The 27,521-nt window shown below is 45.6% G+C and overlaps 1 protein-coding gene across 9 annotated transcripts in view; it reads right to left on the minus strand.

Moving 5' to 3' along the window:
- birc6 (baculoviral IAP repeat containing 6) overlaps positions 1-27,521 on the minus strand; it is a 120,150-nt gene that overhangs the window by 46,769 nt on the left and 45,860 nt on the right. For 5 of the 9 annotated variants that reach the window (XM_083694413.1, XM_083694411.1, XM_083694412.1 and 2 more), the window contains exons 51-66: positions 27,246-27,502; positions 26,781-26,889; positions 26,247-26,474; positions 24,898-25,810; positions 23,980-24,123; positions 22,767-22,811; positions 21,523-21,652; positions 19,102-19,233; positions 18,540-18,701; positions 16,743-16,916; positions 9,958-10,157; positions 9,216-9,287; positions 8,020-8,323; positions 6,989-7,206; positions 3,118-3,282; positions 1,476-1,641 (exon numbers count right to left, since the gene is read on the minus strand). In XM_083694413.1, the coding sequence (XP_083550539.1) occupies positions 1,476-1,641; positions 3,118-3,282; positions 6,989-7,206; positions 8,020-8,323; positions 9,216-9,287; positions 9,958-10,157; positions 16,743-16,916; positions 18,540-18,701; positions 19,102-19,233; positions 21,523-21,652; positions 22,767-22,811; positions 23,980-24,123; positions 24,898-25,810; positions 26,247-26,474; positions 26,781-26,889; positions 27,246-27,502 (3,419 nt within the window). The remainder of the gene's footprint in view (positions 1-1,475; positions 1,642-3,117; positions 3,283-6,988; positions 7,207-8,019; positions 8,324-9,215; positions 9,288-9,957; positions 10,158-16,742; positions 16,917-18,539; positions 18,702-19,101; positions 19,234-21,522; positions 21,653-22,766; positions 22,812-23,979; positions 24,124-24,897; positions 25,811-26,246; positions 26,475-26,780; positions 26,890-27,245; positions 27,503-27,521) is intronic. The other 4 variants (XM_083694416.1, XM_083694415.1, XM_083694417.1 and 1 more) reach the window with 1 other exon arrangement.

Raw genomic sequence — 27,521 nt, forward strand, 5'->3', positions numbered from 1 at the left:
CAGTCTGATAAACAACAGCAAGTAATTGTGAATGGAGGCGATGCTGGAAACGAAAACAAAAAACAACAAAATTCTTTGTACTCCACACCTTGACGAAACATTGAATGCCTATGCAAACTGTAGTAGACCCTTGACATCTGCTCTGACTGAACTCTACAACTGGTTGCTGGAAATAAATCTAATGGATGCCATCTATCCGACACACAGAACATACTAGGCACGCATGTTCCGCTGAACTCACAGATGACCTAACAACCCTGCCACAAAGCGGCAAGAGAGTAACTGTCTAATCAAATGTTTGCTAGTCAATCTTCTGTGCGTGAACCAAACTAGCAAACTGACAAAGAACTTTGCTGGTTTAAGGAAGGAGTGGGCCTGGATTGCTAAATGAGATAAAGTACTACTTAAGCTTTCTGGAAATTCACTACTGTACAGTAGTGGAGATATCGCAGGTGTAAGATCAGTGATCTCTCTATGTCAGCTCTTTACACCAGAGAATGAGGATTACCTTAGAGTATTACCAGTATATCCTGCTTTCAAATACAGGCTTTTTCACCCATGGATAATATCACACACTCCCCTCAAGAATTATCCTGGTACATGTTTGGAATTAGAATTACCACCAATCGAACGAAGCACCATTGCTTCTCAAGGGACAAAAGGTTCTTAAAGTTGCTCATAACTTGAAACAATCCAAAATTAATTCTCATCACAGAGAGTAACGAAAATGCTCCTTGCATATTCAAAAATCTAAAATGAACTGTTTAATTCAGCATAGACAATTAGTTCTTATCGCACAAAGAGATGTTTCCCATCTTCAGACGAAATGATAACATTTAATCCAATTTGCCACACAATAATTACCACCAAACTAAGTCACAAGTAACAACTAATCAAATTGGATTAAACATTTTTGCTCATGTGCATGAAAGGACTGAATTACGAGTGGATGGGTATCTTGAAAGAGTGGATTCATCTAACTGAAATTGCTTCGAGTTTATTGAACTTAAATTGGAACAAGGCGTCGACCCACAAACGCACAGGCTCGATGGGAGGGAGATACAGCAGCTCCATCTGCTGTCTCATAAAGAAATGATCTGCACACACACGTCTTTTAACAGATGGATGCGGAACATCAGTTAAGTGCAGCTTTTCTGTCCCGTTTTTTCAGGATTTACTCAAGCTGTGATAAGCTGATTCTCCATTTAAAGTTATTCATGTTTCCCTGTTCAACCTCCACAAATGATCCAAGGAGGCCACAACAACCAAAACACAGAAAATACAGTGAAAAATACATGACTGAAATAAAACAGCTACACCAGAGAGAGCATCCCATACCTGACACAAAGAGCTTCCAAACAGGATCATACAAGTTAACCAAGATCCACTGCTTTCCTTGACAGATAGGGGTTTATGGGTGAGTGACCACCCTAAACCAACACTGACACAGACTAGAGGATAACAGTTTTTCCTACCAGAGTCGTTGCGCAGGTAAGAAGACATGGCTGGGATGAGGCAGGACTGGCTGAGCAGCTCCTGTAGGACTGGGGGAAGGGCGTTACTGTTGTGGCCCCTGCTCTCCCCCGCAGGGGCTTCTTCGTGGCTCACACAGCCCGCTGGGTTGATGTAGCTGGCCAGCACCTAAGAGACCGGAGGGTGAGCGTAGGTGGCACACATACAATACAGCCTCCACAGTACTTCACATAGGCATGACTGCAGGGTAACTTTAAGGGATTTAATCATATATTCATACTGTCAAAAGATATAAACATTTATAAGCTCTTCAATTCTGTTTTCCAAGAAAGTATTAACGGTGTGAGAACAGTGAAGTAGTGGTAATTCAATTAACTTAGTCAGTTGTTACATAGTAACAATTTATCCCACAAGTAGTTACTCTAGTACAATGTCTAACATGGAGAGGCAAGTTGAGTTTTGGTAGTTCTAGGAGCACCTAGTGTCCACTGGCTGCATTTTTCAATCTGCCAGCAACTTCTCCCAGTTGTTTTCAATGGGAAGGACACGTTTTGCACTCCAGGCGCTCTCACATTGAATTTTGTCTCACTTTTGGGAAGGGAGCGCCGCGCATCAATGTCACTTTGGGCCAATAAACCAAATTGACGGAAGGGCGGGAAAACAAATTTTCACAGCAAGATGGCAACTACTTCAGTGGAAGATTAGGATATCTTCCACTACAGTTTCTGAAATATAAATTTGAATGAAAACAAAAACACTCTAAATGTATTTTACCCCCTCTTGCTAGCAAACTACTCTGTTACTAGAATAGAAATGCCTACGAAGTTCATGTTAGCATGATCGCTAATCATTGCTAGCTACCTTGCCAGCTCAAGCACTGCATCAGGTAGCCTCGTGACAACAGTCATGTCTTTTTCCACTCTGGTTTGAAGTCCGCTGTTTCAGATACAGAATCTTGTATCTTTTGTAGGCAGAAGCGTGTTTGGTGGGCACGGCCCCCTATACAGTATAAAGCAGTGATACTCAAACCTGGTCCTGGAGAGCAGCAGGTTCCTGGATCATGCCCCAGCATAGTGCTATCACACCTGGTTGAAATAATCAACTAAATCATCAAAACCTTGATTAGCTGCAGGGCTGAAATTAATCTTTTTAGCTGCTTCCTTTGGACAAGTAGGATTTGTTACTGGTCTGAAAGCTGAAGACATAACGGCCTGTAAACATCAGGCACCAAATAGGTGATTGTAAAGTGACGTATGTTTTTCTTACTGTGTTGTTGTGTTTTGGGTGCAAGAAAGCACTTTATCAAATAAAAATCATTATTATTACCATGAAGAGAATCTGACAAATGGAGGCTACCATTTTGCATATTTGCGTTCAAGTCTCAAAATGCAACAGCACTGCCCATTTAAGAAAAATGGCAAGTTTTTGTGACCTGACTTGCTTTTGAAAGTGAGCTAGAAGCCTTTGTGGTCTTTTAGAAAACAATCCAGGACAAGTGCACAAGCCTTCCTGTCCAGGCCTGAGCTGAACCAGATGTGTCACTGCAGCTCGCCAGGACGAGGAGTGTGGATCACAGTTATAAAAAATAAATATAAAAGTGTTCTCCTGGCATACTGGGCCCGGCATAACATTAGGTGTCCATACCTGCAGCAGGCAGGTGACATGTTCCTCCTCTAGTCTCTGTTTGGTGAGGGCCTGCTCCACGTCCCAGCCAGAGGCTGTGGAGCCCGTACCGAAGCCGGTACCTTTGGCCCAGTACAGCTGCTGCTCCTCGCTGGTGCCTCCTCCGTGGCTGCTGGACACTGTGGGCTGGAGACCGACACACAGACAAGGCATTGGGGTCAACACATCTTTTTAAGTTACTGGCTTATTACATACAGCACTTCTTGATACGTCAAGGACAAATCTGAAACATCCCTATATTTAGGAAGTATTGCTAACTGGGTACCGACAAAGTTGTGAAAGCAGCAGTCAGCGAGTCACGTGGTGAAGCTCAACCACTGAGGCATTTGTTTTGTTTTGAAAGGTATACACTCAAACTGTATGTGCTTGCTGGTTTTCTATGCACATTTATTGCTCACGGAAACGCACTGTAACGACAAGCATAACTACTAGGCCTAAGCCATCCTTTGCCAGCAGAGACAGGAAATTAGAGACATTTTGTATTGAAAGCATGTGATGATGGCGCCAGATGTGATGAGTAAGTTGCAATTCCCAGAAAGGATTGACCTCGCCTCTCGTACACTGGAGGGGTAGTACAAAGAAGTGAGAACTGTCAAATGAAAGGCATCGGAGTCTCTCTGGGCGAGAGAGAGGGTACTTTAGCTAAACAACTGCTGACCCAGTGGTGTGACTGTGTGTGTGCACGTGTCATTTGAACAACAAGAGGTCCCTAAGGTACGACAGGACGTGTTTATATAGTGAGAAAGGAGAGATGGATATGAAAGGATGCTCCCTTGCCGTTCCTTCTGAGTGAGTGTGAAGAGCAAGGCAGCTGTCTAGAGACTGCACTTTCTCTGACGTGGCGTTTTGACGTTCACCTGGATGGATCTTAAAAGGTTACGACAGGGGTGACTGACATAGTGTAACAAATATAGATTTTTTTTTTATTGGGGGCAAATTATGCCCGTTGACAAATTTCTTGGGCGTTATATATATATATTTTTTTAAACCACCATTACGGCAAATATTATTATAGAAATATTATTTTATATATAAATAAATGAACACATATTAGCGTGACTCCTGACGCATTAAAAATGACTTCCTGCACAGAACGAACCTCCTGTAGTAGGCTTTAAGTTTCGCGCATATCCCTGTCAAAATATTTGTTTTCTAAATTGTTTTCTAAAGTTCATATCTCGTGCTGTCGCATGTAATTGAACTTAATGCTTTATTTTATATTGGAACTAAGAAAGCTCATAGTCTCTGGGGTTTGTTTGAAAGTCAGAAGAAGCGTGAGTGAGATGCACAGCAGTTACAGTCAGCTGGAGGAGGCAGGAGTAGCAGGAGTGTTGTCACAAATGTTGAATCAATGGTGGCCAGAAATGCGGATGGCACAAATTCCGCTTTTAAATTGAAGCATAGTTATTCGCAAACCTTTGTTGGCTACCAACCAACCAACGTGGCTGGTGATATTTATAGATTTACTCGCCAATGCCAAAATGGCAGGTGTTCTTTTTTTTGCCCTGATTGGGGGTCATGCAAAGCTCTAGGTTAGTGTGTTGTAAAATGTTACCTAATTCTTTATTGTATTGTATTGAATGCAGCTCTACCTCTATTAGCTACAACTTTAAGCTTCTGTCATTGCCGTTTTAAAATCGGTTTGTTTAAATCCCATAAAACATCATTACCCCATTAAGAAGTTTCTCAAAAGCTGGCGATCTACAGCTGTCATTTGGTTGCAGACTACAGTATTAGCTCACATTAAATGTAAACTTAGCAACTGAACTGATAACTGAGCTCTTTTTGACAACTCTTGGTTGATAGCCGTCTGCCGTCTGATTTAGATCATGTGATCTGTGCTGCGTGACTCTCGGAGGAGAATGTGTTCTGAAAGTGCTTGAAAGAAGGGGTAATTAAATTGCTCATGGGGGCATAGCGAAACTTCAGCGAGTAGACTAGTCGTAAATGTGGTGACTGTCGTGCACGAGCAGCAGTTTGTTGAACGATACCGCTAAAGCACGGAAATCTCATGAAATTTAATAACAAAGTTGCGCTGAAACATTTTGTGGGCATGTTTTTCCCCTGTATCTATGATTTCTGGGGGATTATTGAATATCTTCAGGGCATTTTTGCACTTTGTCCCTTTCCGACACTGGACTGACATGTGGTTAACGCTATGTTCTCCAGGTATTTAATAGTGGCCCGGGAACATTTCATGACCTGGCTCGATAGCGTTATGGGAATGTGAGGAGCCTAATGGAAATGTTTGCACCTCTGCCAGCAGAGATCACTGTCAAGTCCATCTGTCATTAATTCAACATTTACATTGAAGTGGACGAGAGACTGCTCTAATGTTGTCTTTTAGACTTGAAAAGTTCCACTGCTGTGTCTTGGCAACAGTGATGTAACTGCACCCAACACACCTCTTCATGCCCTAATGTAAGTCAATCAATCAGTCAGTGTGTGTGTGTGTGTCTCGGTGTGTGTCTGTCTGTCAGTGAATCAGTGTGTGTGTGAGCCAGTCACTCATTGTGTGTCAGTGTGCATCAGACACACACAGAGATGCACACTCACACAGAGGCGCGCATACACACACACACACACAGACTTTCTGTTTGTCTGTGTCTGTGTGTGTGTGTGTGTGTGTGTGTGTGTGTGTTTCTGTCTGTGTCTCCGGTCCTGACACTCTCTCAGCGGTAAGAGGGTGAACACTAATCACTGGGCTCAGGGACATAAATCAGGGAAGGGAATCATTTACTTTCCCCCGATAAAGAAGGAGTGGGTGGGGACAGAGTGTCCGCTCTGCCGCCCCCCCCCCCCCCCCCCCCCCCCCCAAGTCTGTGTCTTATCTCCGGCCAAACCCCCGCTCACATTACAGCAACCAGGCCGGGAGGTGGCCTCAAGGACAACCATTACCGCTGTGACAGTACTCTGGCCAGCATTCAAGCCGTCGGCCCCAAGATCTGTCCTCAAGTCTGACAACTCCATAAATCCGCCCAGCTCTGTGGAAGGGAGCGCACTCAGAGACAATCCACAGCAACACTGTAGGGGAGGGTAGTACTGTAATAGCCTGGGCTACTATATAAAATGTCATCTGTGGCAGATGAATTTGGGCCTTGGAGCGAGTGTTGAAGCACAGCACCAGATCACTCAATAGATGACTAATCACTCCATTTAATAGGCATGGCAGTCGGGTGAGCCCGTGATTCAATCCCTCTTCATGATGTTCCCCTTCCTACCGCCTGGAGCTGACATTAATACAAAGGACAAGTCCCTCTCTCCAAAGCTAGACCTGCCTTCTTATCGTTCAGACTAAACAATTACCCAAAGGACTCGGTGGGAGACATGCAGAAGAGGCTGTGATTAAAGCCCTGGCAGGTACGGTGGGGCCATTAATAATATGACTGATTCTCACAACCGCTTTCTCACTGACTGAAAGACAAAAATAACTTCAGTCACTCTTGAAAGGAGGACTGGCCTATTGTGTCAAGCCAAATGGATCTGAGGAAGCTTCCGAATCTCTCATGTAATTTCTCAAGCTATTCTTTGTAAACAGTATCCAAAGCAGCTTTGCTTCAATCTGGTCTTGCTTCATGAACACACATGACATCCAAATCACATATATACACACACACTGACAGCTGTCCATGTTTCATATGGAGTGTGTCTTTTTGTGCTCATCATAGGCCTACACATAAAATACTATATATGAAGTCAGCAGACAAAAATACACACAGTGATGCCATGGAGTATAAAGAGTATACATACTTTCATATGAGACTCTCATAGGTGTATATAAAGACTGTGTCACTTTCATAACCATACATCACGGGTCGAGGGCCTCACTCACCTCGGAGGGGTCTCTGCTGGCGTTGGGGATGCGTGGCGCGTGGTGACTGAGGGCAGACAGGCAGGCCAGGATCAGGTGGATGGCTCCAATCTCCAGGGCCATGCGGCGCAGCAGCACGCCATCATCCGTGGTCAGGGGCGTGGTGCTAAAGAGCGCCCGCAGCACGTGGAAGGGCAGCGTGGGCAGCACGTTGGCTGACGGAGACTGCAGGATGTGACCTAAGAAAAAGGAGGGGCCAAAAAATCTTGTCAGAATTGAGAGAATTATGGCGGCATTGAATATCTTTAAATGAAAAACAAGTCAAACGCAAATGGCTCAATGGAAATACGTGGAATGAGACGTGACCACCTGATTGGGGGTCATGCAAATGGATGGGTCATGGAGGATCCATTTAGCAGTTGTGAACGAGGCCTCGAGAAAGACAACAGATGATGGTGTGCTATGTGACCAGAATTAGCGAATGAGCTGGCAGATGGCAATCTCCATCAATCATTAGCAGGGGCCCTTATCAGGCCCCCCTGTCTCTCTGTCCTCCCTTCCCCCCCTTCTCTCTGTCCCCCCTTCCCCCCTAGGAGAGGGAAAACTGAACAGGCATCAATAATGAAGGCAGATGAGAGTAGAGGTTGGGCTGTGGAAAAGTTGTAATGCATGAGGGAGCAGGACTTGTAAAGACGCTGATGTGATTCCTTTGGCTAAATCGTCCACAGGCTGGCAGGCAGGTTTGGTCTCATGGACTGCAGGGGGAAAGCAGTGCCGTGTTGGATGGACACACACGTACGCGCCACACACACGCACCACACACACATAAGATTAACTGTTTACAGAGTGTCAGTCTGACTGCTGAGAGGGAAAGTGAACTGCTGCTTATTAAGGGGTCAGCAAATGTTTGTACCCAGGAATCCTAAAGCAGTCCTCTGTGTTGTCACACTTTCATTAACAATAGGTGTGTGTTACCCAGACAGCCATATAGATACACAGGAACTACCCTTCTGTCCCCTCTCTAAAACACAGTGAGGTGTTAGGTCACTTACTGCCTTCGCCATCGTCTGTGACCCCCAACACCAGCCGGAGCAGACACTGGGCGTGCTTCCTCTCCTTCAGCAGCACCTCGGCATAGCCGGGCAGCCGCAGGAACAGCCCGAACGCTGCCAGAGAGTGGGCGGGGATGGGTGACATGGTCTGCACCGCCGACTTGCTGATGGGCGGCGGCTCAGCGGCGATGGTCTCGGGCGCCTCGTACACCAGCTCGCCTGACTGCTCAATGGTGACCCACTCGAACTGGTCGCTGTCCTTGGGCTTCTCCTGGGTGGTGGAGGGCACCGTCGGAGCACTCACCTGCACAGGGGCGATCGGGGGACAATCACAGGGTTAGAGCGGGTTTATGGGGCAACGCATAGACAAACGCTGAGAGATGTGCTGACTGGGTGCCATTTCAATGTCATGTGTTGTGTTTGAACACTGCGGTTAAAAGGAACTAGAGAACACATCAGATTCATAATACTGCTGTGGGCCTGGGCTTCAGTCTGAGCAAAGGTGCTCCTGAACTCCATATAATATCTGACTGAAGTGAAGAAGAGAGGGTAACTGAAAGATTCTTTAAAGTAAACCTTGGAGAAACCTTTGTACTCTCTCATACCCTCTTCTTGCCTCTTTTACCTCAATACTCTAAACATAACTACAAACACCTCGAAAGGAAAAGGCAAGTCTCCACACATCTGAGCTGTAGGAAATAACAAGCCTATCTTACGGTACACATGCATAGGTGTGATCTGTGCAATCAATTCAAGCTTAGCTGCACTAAACACCGGAGCAGCCCAGAGTGGTTCTCCAGAACAGGCCAGAGGACACAGCTAAACACCAGCAGTGGGACACACAGGTACAGCACCTACAGGGTCAGACTGCTTAGCTAGCCGCCCAAAGGAAAACAACACTCCTCACGTCTAAAAGGCCTCACCTGCATCAATATAGATGCCTTTAGTTTACTTTGCAAATGTTCTCACTCAGGGTGAGAGAGTGCAACACTTGAATTATTCACAGCCTTTACAGGCTTGGCCTACAAACAGAGGGACACAAAATGGGGCTAATCTAGGGAAGGGTTGAGTAACCATCCTAAGAAAAAGTTGTTTGTTGAACGATGTACCTAATCATACGACAGTTCTTGATATTCATATAACAATGTTCTTTGTTTGTTTATCACAATGCTAAATGCATAACAAAATCATCTCACTTGGTGGCCGTTGTGGGGAGCCTGGTGCCAACCACCAGTAGCTCTGGGAGACTGCCTGAATAACTCAATTCGCTGAAACAATTTAGAGGGGGGAGGGAGGGGGGGGAGGGGGTTGGGATAACAAAACAAAACAGATTTAGTACCTGGCAGCTCTCAGAATCCATTCCAGCTACTCACCTTGTCAATGTGCTCTCTCAATTACTTCTTCAAGTATCAATTTACTTTCATTTACTAGGCATGATTTAGCACCGGGGGAGCGCCAGGGAGACAATACAGATTTAGACTGAATGGTAAATCTGGCGACATGCCATCCCTCTCAATAGGCTGGGCCCAGGGAAAGCGGAACTTCTGCTAGTCTTTAAGATCTCTTTGGATTTCTATAGTCAGGGTCCAAAATGATTATGTTTTTCCCCTGAAGTTTTATTCATGTAGCAAATACATCTCAAATTCATATACAGAAAATATACTAGTTTTGCAACAATGATCAGGAAATACTCCTGCCCCCTCATACAGATGTTTGACCCACTTTGTGTCAGAGTTTAAAAGTGACATTTTACTCAAAATGAATTTGATGATCACAACGAGACTTTTCCAATAAGTAAACATCAGCCCAAATTATATTTTGAGACCAAAATAACGATATTTTGAGACCTTATTGGACTGACAAGACTTGCATATAATTTTTAAATTCCCCTTTATGCCCAATGTCTATGGCAGGTTGTGGACGTGGTGTTAGACTGACCTGCTGAATGACGTCAGGATAGAGCATGGGCAGCCTCTCCGCGATCAGGGCCAGGCCGCCCATGCCTGCAAACACCTGCAGGGGAGACTGGATGGGGTTGGTCTCCAGCAGGGACTCATCGATGGCTGCGTCCAGGCACTCCTCGCCCGGGGTCATGGGCTCGTCCTCTGCGCAGCTGCTCAGCATGTCACAGTGTTCCACTGGAGGAGAGAGGGAGGACAGTGGGTCACCGTAACAGGGGCTAGTATCAATAGACTTTCATACACTTGTTTCACTGTGATACTTTGTGTACTTGTGACTTTTAACTGTGCTTGTCTGTCCTTCTGTTTCACAAGGCTGTGAGATGAATATCCTCCATGTTTTGGCTAACATAAAACTCCATAGAAAATATTGGTAATGACAACATTGAATGCCGATACATGGGCCTCTGTCCCCGCCTAAGAACAAACCTGGGATCACTGGTGTCACCATGTAGAACACTGTTTACATACGAGAGATACATCATTATACCTCTCATATTTTATCGCTCGTGAGAAGATACCAGAGAGAGAGAAACCAGAACTGAACTGACCATCATGCTCCAATTCATCAAGCTCAAGCAACCAAGAAGAGAGGAGAGGAGGAGGGAGGCTGAGACACCTTCCAAACAAGGGGATGGAGTGCCATTTCAACTGCTAGGTGCTAATGCATCAACATGAGCTAATGGCTGCACTTGAGAAAGAAGGTGCCACTCCAGAGGGTTAGTAGGCACTGATTACAAAATAAAAATGAAGGACACAGACCACTTGTCCTTGTTTCGGGGGGGGCTTGGTGGACAAAGCCAGAACAACTAAATGAAATGGAAGGGTAAAAATAGCCACCCCCATTATTGTTTTTCTTCTGTGGTGTCGAGGCTGTTTTATGATGATATAAAAGCCTGAGTCGATTGACAGGTCATCTACAAAAAAGCTGCACATCATCTCTCCTGGAGAAGAGAATAATGATTCATTGCTCCCCTTTTTTCTCTAAAGGGATGGTGAATTAAAAAGTCACCATGGTTGTGACTAATAGGGTTTGTAACGGAGCTTGTGCTGCCTGGACTTCCAAAACAGGATTAGTCGTGATGGAAAGTGGAACGCTTGTCTTTCAGCCGGCCGCAAGGAGAGACGGGACCACACCGAGAATATCTAAACAGCATCAACCAGTGAGTTATAGCTTCTGCTTCAAATGCACCTCAAAGGGGACAGGGGGGAGAAGACACTTATTAGACTAAAGAGAGACATATCGCATAAGATCACAAAGATTTCTCCTGGACAAATTGGGAAAGACAAACAATTCTATAACTCTGGTGTCAGCGAGAAGATATTTTCACATAACATTACAGTAGCTTTCCTATGCAAGGTGAACCAAATGTATAAACCTGTGTGTGACTTTCACCCGATAAATCAGGTAGGGGCCTAGAGACCTGAAATGGTTTTGCGAAGGACAAAACCCATTTGGCTCTAAAAGGCCTGGCCTATTTGAAGAGCGGAGGTTGAGAGCTTTTAGTGTGTGTGTGTGTGTGTGTGGGGGGGGGGGGGGGGGGGGGGGGCTCCTTGTGGGGCGGAGGTAAATGGATTCTGCATCATGGCTCCCCCTGGTCAAAGCTTCAGCATTGGTTTAAAGCTCTTATGCTCTACATTTCTCCCTCTCTTTCACTCTCCCAGGACTGTTAGTGAGGGTCACCATTCCCCCTTCCATTCATATCAGCCCAACAGGAACAGATCATTCCAGAAGGGGTTGTTTTCTGATGCTATGCTGGGAAACTGTAGGTGTGAAGTACGTGCAACAGGCAAGACAAGCTTTGTACTGCACAGTGAAATGTGTGTTCTTTTCAAAGGAACGTGCAACATTTCAAAACATGTCGCTAGTATAAACTGGAAATTCAAACAAAACGCCCTTTGTTTTTCCATCTCTCTATCCTGTACACTGAAATTGCAGTCTTCTGCTCAAGCCAGCTTGAAATCTATATACCTCAACAAATGATCTGTACTCCAGAACAAGACGGGGTGAAAGTTAATTTGTTGAATGAAGACAATGATTGACCTAATGAGGTGGTCAGTATCTGGGTGAGGGGCAGTATTGCCTCTGCAACATAGGGCTGGAGTCAGACAGGGGCTTTCATTAGCCAGGAACATACAGGGTACCAGCCTTACTGTTTTTGCCAGCCAGTAACTATAAAGCTAAACTCTTTGGGTAGAAAACAAAGGTTGGCTGAACTAGCTGCCATTTATGGGCTTTTAAAAACAAACCTACAAACAAACCCTGTGTGACGGATGGCTAGAACAGCAGCGACTGAGTTGAAGATGTGAGATGCAGGGGTTGGGGGTGGAAGGGGTGCACTGCAGGGAGGATTGGATGCACTCCGCTGCTCAGACTGTAGGGGATCACAGCTAACATTAGTGGACTGGCACTGGGCAGAATTGACATCCACACCAACAGAAAGGGGAGCAAAGACCTTTTCTCTTCACAATGGCTAAACAGGCCTGGGACAGGAAAGCCGGTTTTCTAATGACAATATCGATAATGCACTACTGCGTGGCAGGTGGAAAGAACACAAATTCAGCAACTGACTCAGTGAATGATGAACTCGCCAGGGTAAATAGAGTTTTTTGATCAGATGGATGTTTGGATTGCGCCTGTCTTCTTACATTTGGACGAGCAAATACCTTGACTTGCAGCTTCTGTTTTGTCAGCTATTAGTTCTGCTTCAGAAAATAAGCATGTGTGCTGCTTCCAGGGAGGGTAGTGGTTTAACGTGTTCGATTGGTACATGACAACAGCATCATAAACGGCTACTGCTAGCATCCAATGTTCCACTGTAAGTGTGCGTACATACACACACACACACACACACACACACACACACACACACACGATAGCTGCTTCATTGAACACATTCTCAGTTGAACTTGAAGGGAGAACACATGTTTATAGGATGTATAATAACAGGTGAGTATGTCGAGCATTGCCTGAGGTAATATGGATCTCTCATGGTAAGCTGAGCGGAGGGATTTGACTATAGGTTTGCATATCCATGAATGCTGACATATCAAAGTGAGAAATCAGGTGTGCTGCTTACTGACTGTCACTGACGTTGCAGTGTTCAGAACGGATCTATCCTGTTCACATCATGCATGACCTTGCACTGACCACAAGGCCAGGAGAGGGACAGCTAAATATAGATCACTCTAAGATTGGGTTCCCTCCCAATCTGCCCTCATTCACTCCCCTTCAAAGATCTGATAGGACTGGGTAGGTGTCAGTGGAGGCTGGTGGAGGTAGAAATTGGAGGATGGGCTCATTGTAATGTGATGCCATTCCTCATTCCGAGTAGAGATACACCGATCCGATATTGAGCATCAGTATCAGGCCGGTATTACCCTAAAATGCTGGTCGGGAATTGGAGATGGCAAATTCCGATGCCATGACGCAAACTATCCTAAAAACACGCCAAACACGCGTGTCGTCAAGTGATGGCTGCACAGCCACAACAACTAAGTTGTTTGGTATAATTCAGTCATGTTATATGTAGGGATGTCATGGTGCACTGGTTCTACAGTAAACCACCGTGTCAAACTCTAAGGTTATCATATAGATAGAATTTTTGTCCTGTAAGGTTATTGGTTCACCGGTGTTACTGCTTAATGTACTGCTAAAACTAGTGCCAGTGTGTTCCACAAGCGCCAAAATGGAGGAGCCAAAATGCTGACTACCAATTCATTAGCAGCTACTTTTTGAACTTCATAAACTACTTTTAATGTACACATTATGATCTATTGATAACTGCCAATCACAACACAAGCAATATCAGATGAAATCTGGCCACTCTAATCATTGCTTGTGTTTCAGCGGCCCAGCGAAAATAATATAAGCGGGTGAACTCGTGTGGGTGGTATGATCAGGTGAAATGATACAACCGTTTGATCAGAATGTGACGTGAGGTGAGGACAGGGAATTGTTTAAATATCAAGATACAAATTGTGTTTTAAAAATGTCTGCATCTACTCTCGCTGTTTGTTCTAGATATCACACATTCTCTCTACCATCTAAATGAAGCTCTTATCTGTAAAATGGGCTTTTATACACACAACAGCACAGAGAAGCGGGGGAAATGTTTTAGCAGTATTTTGATAATAGGTGCGACATGTAATGCAACCTATAACAGAATAAAATGAGGAATGTTCATTGAGAGTCAGTGTTTTAGGTTCCAGCTGGATTGGTAAAGGATAGGAAAATAGCATACAGGCTCCTGAGTCGGCTCTCCCATGCCATCCTCCACTCTGTTAGTTAACAGACTTCATGGCTGATATGACAGCCAGGTAGGTCTCTGTGATATGACAGCCAGGTAGGTCTCTGTGACTGTCTGAAGACTCAGTGTCTGAAGTTCTCCCTGCTTCCATCGGGCAGACGGTGTTGAAGCATTCAGACCCGGACCAAACGGTTTCGGAATAGCTTCTATCCTCCCCCTTAAAGCTATTCCTCCCCAATGGACGATACCTACAACCCCCTTCTGCTCAGTGACATTGCACTACACTGACACTGCACACTTTAGTATCTACTGCTGCTACAATAATTCTGTATATTCTGACTTTACTGTTATGTACTGTTATTTACTGCTACTACTTTTAGTGCTTATATTTATGTTTCATTTTATACTTATTACACTGTACTGTTGATGTTGTAGAGCTGCTCTGCCTTAAGCATTTCATTGCATTGTATACTTGTATATGATGTAATGACAAATAAACTTGAACTATGACAGCTCAAAGAGGCACAGATATTTTATAGGCTATACTGTAGGCCTAAGGGATCCCCTGTATTTTTGGTGATGTATATGGCTACCTTTTAAGATTCACGGTTGTATTTCTTCTTATGCAAAAATATGAAATGGAGTCTTTAATCTCAACCTTTCCCAACTGGAGCATAGTGTTTGCTGTTTTTAGATGGACACGAATGATGCCAAGCATAGCACTTCTGCACAGAGAGCTTGTATACAGCTGTTTCAAAAGAAAAAAGAAGAAAAAAATAGCCTTTTATCGGATTGGTACCGGCCAATACAATAGTGGTATTGGTGCATCCCTAATTCCATGCATTACCCATCCTCTTATTTATACCTCCACGTGCCTCCTGTGGTAGGTGTATGCAAACGTGGTGAGCTGTGGTTCATAAGCCTAAACCTTCTAGATCTGTTAAGGGGAGCAAACAAGGGCAGATAATTGGAGGTAATTACACTCTTGAATGAAACACACTCCTGAACTCTAATTCCCCTACAAACCAAAAAGGATTTGACAGGATTACATTCACCATTGTAACCAAATAAAACCGAGACAAACGTGTGTTGTTGCTAGTAAAACCTCCATCTTGGACATGATTCATTAATCTTATAGAGAGGTTACAGTAATATGAATAGAAGACATGAATCTTGGATATATAAATGTTGTCCAACAACATCAATGTCTGCGAAAGCTTTCATAACGAGCAGGGCTTGAAGGAAGATTAATCTGATAGGCTGGCCATTACTCCGGCTGCTCCCAGAGCTTTCAAGCATCAAAGCTTTTCTTTCGAAGCAGACCAGGTAATAGCCTAGGTGATGCAAGACTGAACCAAAATAACTCTATTAGAATGGGGGGGTTGATGTGAAAAGACTGAAGGCACTGACTGGCCTGTATTCCTCTTGTATAGCATAACTATACATAGCTATGTATAGCATTTTTTTTTTTCCATTTAGCAGACGCCTTTATCCAAAGCGACTCACAAGTACATTTGTCTAAAGTAAGTGAATCATCTATACATCAGTGGGGCCATTGGCAGTCACAATGCTAGAAGAAGGAAGAATTCGGGGGGTTTTCTGTGTTTTTTATAAAAATTATTATTTACAGTAGAGAAACTGTACAGGGGAGGGTGAAGAGGTCTTTAGGAGGGACAGTCAAGATGGAGCCTGAAGAGATGGGTCTTAAGTTTACAACGGAAGATAGGTAGTGACTCTGTAGTCCTGACAGCAGTGGGAAGCTCGTTCCACCAGCGGGGTGCCAGCACAGTGAAAAGCCATGACCGAATGGTGCACCTGCTACATCCTCGTAGAGGCTGCGGTGCCAGGCGGCCAGCCGAGGTGGAAGAACGGAGTGATCGGGCAGGAGTTTGGGGGCTGACCATTGCTTGAAAGTAGGGAGGGACTGTTCCCTTTGCCGCCTGGTAGGCGAGCACCAGGGTCTTGAATCTACCAGGAAGCTACCAGGGGCCAGTGAAGGGTGCGAAGGAGGGAGGTGAAAATTTGGGGAGATTGAACACTGGTTGCATCATTCATGTCTGACATGCACCACATTTCCATCATTCTCTTACAATGGGGGACAAACTATGGTCATAACAATAATAGCTTTTTCCCTCACCTAAACCCCCGGCCAGAGACGGCCACCTGAATCATTGTAGATATGTATACACTCTGCTCTGCGTCGGCCCTTTACTCAACACGGTGAACAAGAGCAGAAGAGGGCTACGCCGGAGCCTTTTGTGCATGCACATCTCACACTGGCCCACCTGTCTGTGGGACTAGTAAAGGCAGCTTTAAGACATCTTTTGAGAGTGTGAGCCCCACTGTTTAGACAGAAGAGTAGAATGGGCTGTCAGGGGACCCATGGAGAGAGCTGGTAGGGGCTCATTATCAGACTTGACCAGCGCTAACTACGGGATCGGACGGGGTGGGAGTGTTGATGCATGGTAGTGCATGTGTGGAATTTGGCATGCTTGTGTGCATGCACGCACCATACCTTTTTCGGTGCGGAGTCGTTTGAAGGAGTCCGTCTTGGACAGGCCTGGGTCGGATATGACCTTGGATCCCAGTTTGACGGTCAGGTCGATGGAGCGGTAGCCCTGTGGCAGCTTGCGGTCGTAGAGGAGAGTCAACAGCTGGGCTAGTGTCATCTCGGCCGGCAGGGGCTGACCTGGGGGAGCGGAGGGATGAGACACAGCGGTTCACACCAGGGGGGTAACCTACCCGCTCGTTGTCACTCTACGGTCAAGCTGCATGACAGCTATGTGGCATGACAGGAGGTGACCTAGATTACAGTGATTACATGTAGAGACATCATGGAAGAAGCACAACCAATGTACATGGTAAGGAAATAAAAACTAATTAAAAAGAATTATGTACACACACAGAAAAAATTTCAGAGCAAATGAAAATTATATTTAGCAATGACAGAGTGACTATCTTTGATTGCCAATGACGTAGTTGTTAAAAGCGAAAGGGAAACCGTTATTATGTTCCTCAGGTAATTCAGCATTTTAGATGTATTTTTAGCGCATTTTGACATGAATATATCCAAGTCGGTTTGACAACGCAATCCAGCGTCACCTTGTTCAAGAATCCTTTTTAACCCTGGTTAACCCTGATATATGCATATATATGCCAGTTCCTAATACTCTGATTGTTTCCTATGATTTTCAGTACTGTGGTTCTATCTGAATCCCTGATCTACTGCTGAATAAACATTGTTTACTGTGACCAGGGACACAGCACTGCGTACCAGTTTCTCTGGGCCCCTGTGCAAGGTCGAAATTTGTGCCCCTCCCTCCAAAAATGTAATAAAATCGAATTCATCACCCACGCAATCACAATGCAAGTATAATTTGAAAGTTTATAAATACCAACTAAAGACTGTATAGCAATAGATAGTACACTGCACAATGAAACAATCCCCTGTAAGATAGTCTTTTGAGGGTGAACTGTATTATTTGGCATTAATTGACTGGTTTTAAACAATACAATAAACTTTGTCCAAGCTGGGAGAGAGCGCCATCCTCAAGAACGGCTTATTGAGCAGGACAGCTGTGTATTCTAAAACAATCCATTGGTTGCTGATTAGTAGGCTACGCTGTTGCTATGAAAAATTGGGGAGGTGGACTCATTTTACAATCTGCAACGTTTCCAACTTTCAAACGCATACATGTCGCAATTTCATCTGGAGGACAGTAAATGTAAATGAAACTTTAAATCAGCCTATTCTCACGTGAGACGGTTCTCCTGGTGTAGTCCTTCTGTCTTGCTATTTGAATATACTACTAGACCTTGCAATTCTTTGTGCAAATGTTTTAACCACGACCTGTAAGTCTAGGTTGCGGGCCTGACTGTTTTCCATTGAGTAGAGGATGACATGGAAAGAAAAATTATGTTCTCCTGCCTTGGATAGTTGCCTATATCCAGTCCCAATCCCACTATAAACTAAAATACTGACTTCATATGAATTCATATGAATTCGACTGTTGACACACAACCTGTACATGTTACAAGGAGAGGAGCATAGGTGAGATGACAGAAAGCAGACAGAACCCCAGAGATCGAGCCAAAAAAGCTCAATGAATTGACTGAGATGGGAGGTCACAGCTTCATTAAGCAGGTCGGATCAATAGGCTTCCCTTGGCAGAGAGGGGGTGGAGAAAGGAATGGGTCCAGCTGAGAGGAGGCTCTGTGTGTGAGTGTGTGTGTGTGTGTGTGTGTGTGTGTGTGTGTGTGTGTGTGTGTGTGTGTGTGTGTGAGCGAGAGAGAAGCTCGGTGTGTAGAGTACCTGGGAGCAGCTTGTGGTAGAGGTGGAAAACAGGTACGCTGATGGTTTTGGCAGAGGGGTCCACACCTGAGGAGGCGGTCAGCTTGTCGCTCATCACGCGGCCCCTCCGGGAAGGGGGGCGGGGAGGGGTGGACAGGGCCCGCTTGGACTGGGATTTCAAGCCTGAAAGGCAAACACACGCACTTTAGCTACAACAGACAATTGTACAACAGAACGTCACGCTGAGAGCTGTGCTCCTGGCCACATCCTTACACTGTTTAATATTCCATTCATGATTAACTTAAGCTTATGCAAACAGTAAAGTAATGAAGGATACAATTATATATTAGTTCTTACTTTGATTAAAAAGACCCCAATCATTTAACTTTCATGTGGTAAATTAGATCAACATAAGCCTGTGTAAGCCTGCAAACAAACGCCTGCCCTCTAATTTGTGCTTTGGAGTAAATAAATTAATCAATTTGCGCGCAGCCACAATGATTGGCAGGTGGGGACATTGTGGCCCACAGTGAGTGGCTTACAGATGTGGGAAGTGTGAAGACAGCCCAGGGAGGGGGGTTACCTGAAGCGACAACGACGCTGTAGTTGTCCTGGAAACCGCTGTCGGCCTTCATCTTCTCCTTCTCCTCGTGGTTCTTCTTCTCCTTGTCCTCCTTCTGCTCGTTGATCAGCTTGGCCGTGATACTGGGGGTGTCTGAGAGAGAGAGACAAGAGGACAGTTATTAAGAGCCACCCATTTCACCCCTGCAGTAAAGAACTAATCAAAGCCACTTTATGTAAAAGAGGAGACAATAATTGTCATATTAATATGTACATCCCCAATTGTAGCTTCAAGTATTGACATTAAGCCTAATTTATGCAAGAACAGAACATACATGAAATCAAACAAGATGCAATCAATAAAAGATCGAGCCTCTCTCAACCCCCCCTTCCCAATCCCTATGAAGTCAGATAAGAAGGACTTGATAGCAGATAATGTTGCATTAGCAATTCCAAGGGCCAAACAAACAGTCTTTTGAAAGAACCCTGGCTAGCTGTAGCTAACAAACCCTTAACCCTAACCCACACCCCTCACCCCCTCCTCATAAAGGCGCTTGTGTATCACGGCTCTATCTGGTGTTCTCAAGGTCCCAGGAGGACAGCCATTTATCACAGCCAACACGGCTAAATGCTAACCGCTCCAAACCATCATACGCATTGGAGCTGGACACTTCTCTCATTGACCTTGATGGCCAGATTAAAACGTAATACACACGCCATTGTGTGTTACGACATTTTCAGGTGTGAACCTTTTTCCAAGGGGCTTTCTGAACCATTGTGGATACTAGGTGGACACTCTTCCCTCCAATGGTGAAGGGACGGGTAGTATATGGCGAGAGACTATTGCTGACAATATCTTGGTTCTAGAGGCAAGATAATTAACAGAGCCATGACAGTGCTTCTTGCATAACTCAGGGGCTTTCAGAAACAACAACTAAATCCTGTAGTTAATAACTTCACATCTGTGCAGCTCATGCAAAAAACTGTTCAATCAGTGATGGGGTTGCAATCACAGGGCATGAAGATGTGTCATGTAAGTGACACCAATTCTCGGCTTGTAGATGTGGAGCATTTAGTATATAGTGTTTAGTATGTATTCCTCCCTAAATGCAGTTTGCACCTTCTGGTATATTGTGTAGCAATTCATCAGACGGCTCCAGCAGCCAATGTCAGGCGACGCTCTTCTGCATTGGTGCTAATTAAGAAACACGAGGGGACGCAGCAGTCGTCTTGTGAGGTCCATGTTTACTCCCTGGGAGCTGAAGGAGGGACAACTGCTGCTTTGACACAATGTGTGTGCATATGTTAGAGTGTGTGTGTGTGTGTGTGTTTGAGAGAGTGTGTGAGTGTGGGTGTGTGTGTTTGAGAGAGTTCATGTGTGTATGTGTTTGAGAGACTGCGCGCGTCTGTGTGTGTGTATACGTTTTAAAATTCAAGGAGTCAAAGAGCAGGATAAAATGGTTGAGTGGAGTGAGGACAGTGGGTTTCCCGCCTTTTTGACCATGTGTGTCTGTAGGGGGACTCGTCTCTCTACTGCACTCTAGCCAAGGGCCACACAATATTGATGAGGTTGATACTGAGGCTACAAGCAGAGCGTTTCATAGCAAATTTCCTGTGAATTCGGTGACACACACTTCAAGTAACAAATGTAACTTCCCTTCACAAATCTGGCAAACTGCAAATGGATCACTCACCCTTTTGAGTAACTAACCCAAACCCTATGTACAGTAGGTAGAAGTTTAGAAACTCCCCACTGGTGTGATGATGTCACAGGAGTTTTTTTCAGGTCATTCACCTCGCAAAACAACCATCGTTGAGCATGATGGATATGTTTACATTGCAAGAGTACTGTACTGTAGCTTGCTGTATGAGTTGTTACAAAAACGCGCCCGTCAAGTCACCAGAATTGTTTGTTTAACGTGTGATAAGCAACACAGCCCCCCCTTCACCCCCCTCTATATACGAAGGTGTATCTTCTCCGTTCACGATGTAGTGATACAATTCACATTTATCACATTATGTGTGAGCTCATTAGTGATCAAAATAATTGAGTAAAACACTTTCCAGAAGATGAAAATAATCTGATGGTGGTTATTGTTTAGCGATGGGACTTAGACCCCACTGAAATGTCGACCTGTACCTATTAAACCCCTGCCTACTGTAAAAGTAAGGTATTACTATCAAATACCATATTGTAGAAAATGGTGAGGTGTTGCTTGCCCTAAGCGGGGATCATAACTTACAACCTTCTGCTTGCCAAATGGCTGCACTAGCTACTGCCCCAAGAGGGCTAACTTCCTTGTTGGAGATGCTAACGGGCCTTATACAGGGTCGTTACAATGTGTACTGTTTGACTTGGTATTCTGGACTACAAAATGTTTCTACTGTTTGAGTAAGGGTCAATGGAGAACAGCGATGGGCGTGTGGGGAACCTGTAGCTTACCTGACACGCGGTCCAGGACTTCAGCCAGTGTGGTGGAGATTGGGAGGTGGAGGGTGCGGTACTTGTGCCCTGCGCCATACATGGGGTGCTGGATCACGTGACTGGTAGCATTGATGCGTCCTTTGTACAGCTAAAGAAGCGAAAAGAAAGGTGAGAAAATAAGTAATAGCAAAATGGATTTGTGTTTTGTAAAATATTATTGCATCCACTTTAGAGCATCAGATTAAGACTGACCAACCCCAATTTATGAATGATCAAGACACATCATGGTGGGGGTGGGGAAATATGAAATATGAGAGCAATTCAGGTGTATTATATAAGTCCATATTAATAGTGAATGAAGATGGCACTGGCTAGACTTCCATTTCTCCTTCCCTCCTGTCCTCCATCTAACTTGGCCTTTATTAGAGTTGACATGGCTTCTCATTGTGCATGAATGTTACATGTGGGCGACATTTACGGCTTTCTCCAACCTGTAGGCGACAGGCATGGAGCTGCCAGAGCAACATCACAGCCACCCGAAGGTCTTCTGACAGCTCGACGGAGCTCCAAACACCAACCTAGACCCCCAAACCCGACCCCCAACCTCAACCCCTTGACACTAACCTCAACCCCCTAACACCAACCCCAAAACACCAACCTCAACCCCCTAACACCAACCTTAACCCCCCTCACTTGTTTTCCTCACAGTCAACTAACCAGCCACCATTACGTAATATAATCAGCTATTTGAAACGTAGCCATACCTTTAACACTGGTGTCTATTGCCTATATAGTATGTCTGATATAGCTCGTTAAGCTAATTTAGAAGTTGTGTTCCTGAACTCATATGGTGTAGAGGCATATTGAATAGTATAGCATTTTGAGTATAGATGTCTTTGATTGACAGCAAAGCAGAATGTCATGGTCTCTCAAAGTCAGATACACAGATGAGGGATAAAATAACCGAAAATATTGTTAAATATAAATTGAGTATGTCAGTGTATATAATTGACTTTCTGCAAATCTGTTGAACAAAAAAAAACATTACTATGAAACAGAGTGAAAAAATTGGTGTTTACCTAATGTGTAGACATTAGCGTTTAGGTCCGCCAAACCATTAATCACCTACTGATCATCCATGACTAACCTTCAGTGAATTTAGGATTCCCTAGGACTATAGTGGTTCGATACGTTCAACGCGTGTCGCATAATAATCAAGAGAGCTTCCTTTTGGCATAACAAGCACAACAGTCATTCCTCACCTTGGCCATGGAATGACCCTCACCCTTCCTTCCCCGAGACAGGTTCTGAAAAAAATGGGTGGTGTAGAATAATGACTACTATAAGAAGGCTTGGAGGTTAAAACGAAATTAGCTTTGGGACAATTGAAACCGACTTCTCCTCCACAGCACCCGTGACTGCTCCCGAAACTTCTCTCATGAGAACTAACCACCAGAGTGTGAGTGATGGGACATCATGTGAGGAAGCAGTATACACCAGCAGAGTGAAGTGTGTAGTGTGAACATACACACCAGCAGAGACCAGCACCAATCTGGAGAGTGAAGTGTGTAGTGTGAAGGTCTGTACTGCTGCACTGTCCCCTTGTGGCCAACTGGGGATACACCACTCGGATGGTATTCTAGTCCTTTCTGAGCAAGTCAGGAGGGGGTAAAGATGAAGTTGCCACCTCCATGCTGAAGCAAGGTTAGCTTGTGGTTGTGGTTAGGCATCGGTTAATGTGGGGAAAGCCAATGCTGGATCTGTGCCTACAGGTAACTTCTACTTACAGCCCGTCACTCCTCCCTCAACCAACTAGTCTGATGTGTTTGATATCACAAATTACAGACGCTCCCGGCTAACCGTCTGCTCAACTATTGGCTTCTGGTCCTACAGACAGAACGGGAGAGACATCCACAGGCAGGAAATCAAGCTATCCTTATTCCTCCGTGTAAGATTTAAACTGTTAGGACACATGCTAACCAGGCCAACCATTTGGAACAGTTTTTTTTCACTGGAGTGATCAAGTTAAGTGCAACAAGAACTATCAAACCAATTAACATACAGGTTGGGTATGACATGGAGATGTTAATGCTTTGTGTAGTGCCTTAGACTGGGTGACAGATCAAAGAGTAAGACACTACAAGAGAAGATGGAAAACTCAGTTCTTAGCTAAGACCACACGGTTGGACCCAGAGTATGGACTTGCTCTGCTGCCTGATACACCAGGTAAAAGATTCCTTTAACACAGAACTTGTTACTGTCCCTTATTTTCTTACAGCTGCCTCCTCTGATTCCTCCATTTCATTCTGAACCCCACCTACCCAACATCGTGATTTGTAGGGTGAGTGTGAGACAGCGACCCGGAGCAGAAACTAAAGAGGAGGAGTTTTAAGACCAAGCAAGCAACTACTTCTACACCCACACACACACATTCTGACAGGAAGAGCTGCGCTGGGCAAAGGAAGTGAAACCCACCGGACAGGGCGACTGCAGGAAGACGGTGACCTTCTCGTCCTCCAGCATCAGCTGCAGGAAGAGCCTGCGGATGAAGCCAGAGATGTTTCCAGAGATGGGCACGTTCCCACGCTGGGGGGCCGACTGGAATAACTCACACAGCACCTGCAGGGTTGGGGGTCAGGGGTGGGGCAACACAGATACAGTCAGTAAGTGAGGCATCTATCTGCACAGTTGGACTTTATTCAAGCACATTACTTTTGTGTGTGCTATTCTTCTGAGAAGATGGAGTATAAAGAAAATCAGTACATTGTGTTTTAGATGACCAAAACACAATGTTTTGTGTTGAGAATGTTGAACCTTGAATTCACTTTCAACAGCACAGCAGCCTCAGAGAAAGGCGACACGGTGCATGTTGGTTGATTTTAGCACCATTCATTTCATGTTTTGGGTAAATAACTTACCTCATGAGCTTAGAGTGTCACAATCCATTAACACTTTTAAAAGAAACCTCAAGACACACCTTTTTAGCTTAGCTTTCTCTTAATCCATTTGCACTTCTATTTTTGTTTTCTTTTTATTTACCCTCTTAATCCTTTATTATTTCTATTTCTATTTTATTCTCTATGTATATATGCATGTATGTATGTATATATGTATGTATTTATGTATGTTCTGTACTTATGTATTATGTAAGTTCTGTACTTATGTATTTAAAATTTTACTGTTAAGCACCTTGTATTGCAATTTTGTATGAAAGGCGCTATATAAATAAAGCTTGATTGATTGAATCCTAAATTGAAAAACTGCTTATTACTCGAGTTCTTGACTGTTGTCTCCTTTAACATGGACGAGTTAGAGGTTAGCACAGCCTCATTCAGAGAGAGGAACATTAGGAAATGTGCATGGCCCACAGTGGCAGAGAGAGAGACGACAGACCTGTGCCATGAGCCGCTGGTTGTTGGGGTGACAGGAGATGCACTGCAGGAAGAAGGCCACCGTGGCGTTCTCCAAGGCGGTCCTCTGCTGGGTGGTCAGCCCGTTGCCCCGCACAGAGGACGACAGGGAGTAGCGCGACCCGGAGGGCTGGGGCGGCGGTGGAGGAGGGGGCCGGGAGGAGGAGGCACCACCGGAGGTGGTGGTGTGGGGTCCCATGTGGGCAGCACAGGCCCCTGCGCTGGCACTGGAGTGGCATAGCAGGAACAACAAGGCCGTCCACAGCGGGTTCACCTCGGGTCCGCCCAGCCAGTCCTTCATAGCGTGGCTGTTCCCCACCTCTGTGAGGAAACGCAACACCGGGGCTGCCAGCTCCGCAGACAGGGGCGCCCTGCAGTGAGGGGGGGAAGAATGGGCTTGATGATGGTGGTGGTGGTGATGGTGCTGCCGTCGTTCAGCTTGGGCGGAGGCAGCCGCAGGCAGGGGGAGGTCAGCGCTGGCCAGGAGGCCGCAGCAGAGCCCCGCCAGGCTGCGCACTAGCAGAGACGGCAGGCCCGAGTCTAGGAGCTGCTCTATGGCGCCGGGGGACTGGGAGGCCGCCGCCAGGGTGGCCAGCTGCGACTCCGACAGGGCGATGGGCGGCCGTGCGTGCTTGGAGTCGTCAGTGAGGCCTGTGGTGGCGGCCGCTGCGTTTGCGCTGCTCAGGTCATGCTGCTTCTTGCCATCGTCCGTCATGGAGAGGCGGTGCTGGGCCTGGGACTGGGCGGCGGCAGTGGGCGGGGCCACGATGCCCATCCAGGACATAAGGAGGGAGAAGTAGCTGGGGTGGATGTGGCACATGGAGCACAGCAGGCTGTCCACGGCCTTCTTCAGCACCATGGTGCAGGGCAGGGACATGGACCAGTTGAAGAGCAGCCTGAGGAGGAGAGGAAAGAGGGTGGATAAACAGGTAGAAACACCACTCACACCAATAGCTCTCTGATCTACTAGCATGGTAGCATTGCTTTCCAAATGACAGGAACTTATGTGAACTGTTTCTGTCTGTGTTGGAAACTTTGGACATGATTATATTTAACTTTTTGTGCTCACTGACAGATATAAAGTATTCATGTTTTTGGCGTAGATATGAAGTATTCATGTCTCCAGAGCATGTCTGTAAAATGTTAAACATACGAGAGGAATGGGAGAAGCTTCGAATAACAAACATCAGGAAGCAGAATTCTCTCCAGACTACAAAAAGAGCTAAATGTTCTTCAAACACAGATGCTGAAGTACAACACTCTACTTTGCCTTTGATGTCTTAACAATGGGACACGCTACACTAAAGCGTGCAAAGGGCTACTGTCACTCACTCAAAAAGTTCTCTGTTGAGCAGCACTGGGAGGTCATAGTCCACGGGCAGCTCGTAGCTGTGCCACAAGATGGCCGCCACGCAGTGGAGGTGGGAGGGCGAGGGCATGAGGAGGCCGTACTCCCGCGATGTCGAGCCGCTGCCAAGGCCCATGAAGCCCGCGGGGCCGCTCCTCTTGTGGGCCGCCACCCGGGATGAGTCATGGACCCATTGGAGCAAGGCCTGGATCCTGGAGGTGGAGATGACATGATAAATATACACACACATCTGACGTCCTCTTTGTTGGTACTATAAAGTAGGTTTGAGTCGTTGTTATTCCAGGCTTATATGCGCAATAGCCTGTGGAAGAGGTTACTATAAAGTAAAGACAAGACATCACCTTAGAATATAGGGGGGGGAAAGTCAAAGACTTGGAAAGGGCCTTGTGGCTCTAAACAATTATAAGAATGTGATAATGCATCGTGGAGGAAGACTCATTTGAAAGCTTATTGAGAGCTAACCGGTACATCACATCACGTGATTGGGTCATTATTACCTGTCCTTAGTTCCAGGATCCTGTGTGGTTCCCAGCTGGTAGAGAATGTCGATGGTGGAGTCGGAGGAGAGGCCATTGAGCCTTCCAAAGAGCAGAGGGCTGTTTAGGTCTGAAAAACGACAGAGAAATCACAATCTGAAAATGTTGAGCTAGACACCTTATAACATTCGTATTAATCACCCAAGACCCTAAAAGGGGGCCAGAGACCTGGATGGGATTAGTGCAGTGATACTCAATCCTGGTCCTGGAGAGGTGCAATACTGCAGCTCAGGAATGACACACCAGATTTAGAAGTTTATTAGTTCAATCAGGTGGGACAGCACTTGGTGGTGACAAAAACCTTGACCCATTGCGGCTCTCCAGGATTAAGCATCACTGGATAAGTGTATAAACAGACATTAGAACCAGGCGATGGCATATTATAACCATTGACTGTAGTGTTTACGTGGCGGCAAGGCTACGTACTGGCAGGGTCTGTGCCAGAGGCCGCACAGTTCCTCAGCAGGATGTCGATGAGCTTCAGGCCGATGCGGGTGGACTGCAGGCCGATCTTCACCAGCACGGCCTCGATGTTGGGCGAGTGCATCCCGCAGTAGGGAGACATGAGCAGGGCAGCGCAGGTCTGGAGCAGGTTGGCGGTGGGGGCAGCGGCGCTGGCCATCATGGCCTCCAGGTCGCTAACGTGGGTCAGGCAGTGGTGCAGCAAACGCAGCCAGCCGATACTGGGGGTGGGGGGGGGCA

Source organism: Argentina silus (assembly GCF_951799395.1).
Source record: "Argentina silus genome assembly, chromosome: X".
Taxonomy (NCBI): domain Eukaryota; kingdom Metazoa; phylum Chordata; class Actinopteri; order Argentiniformes; family Argentinidae; genus Argentina; species Argentina silus.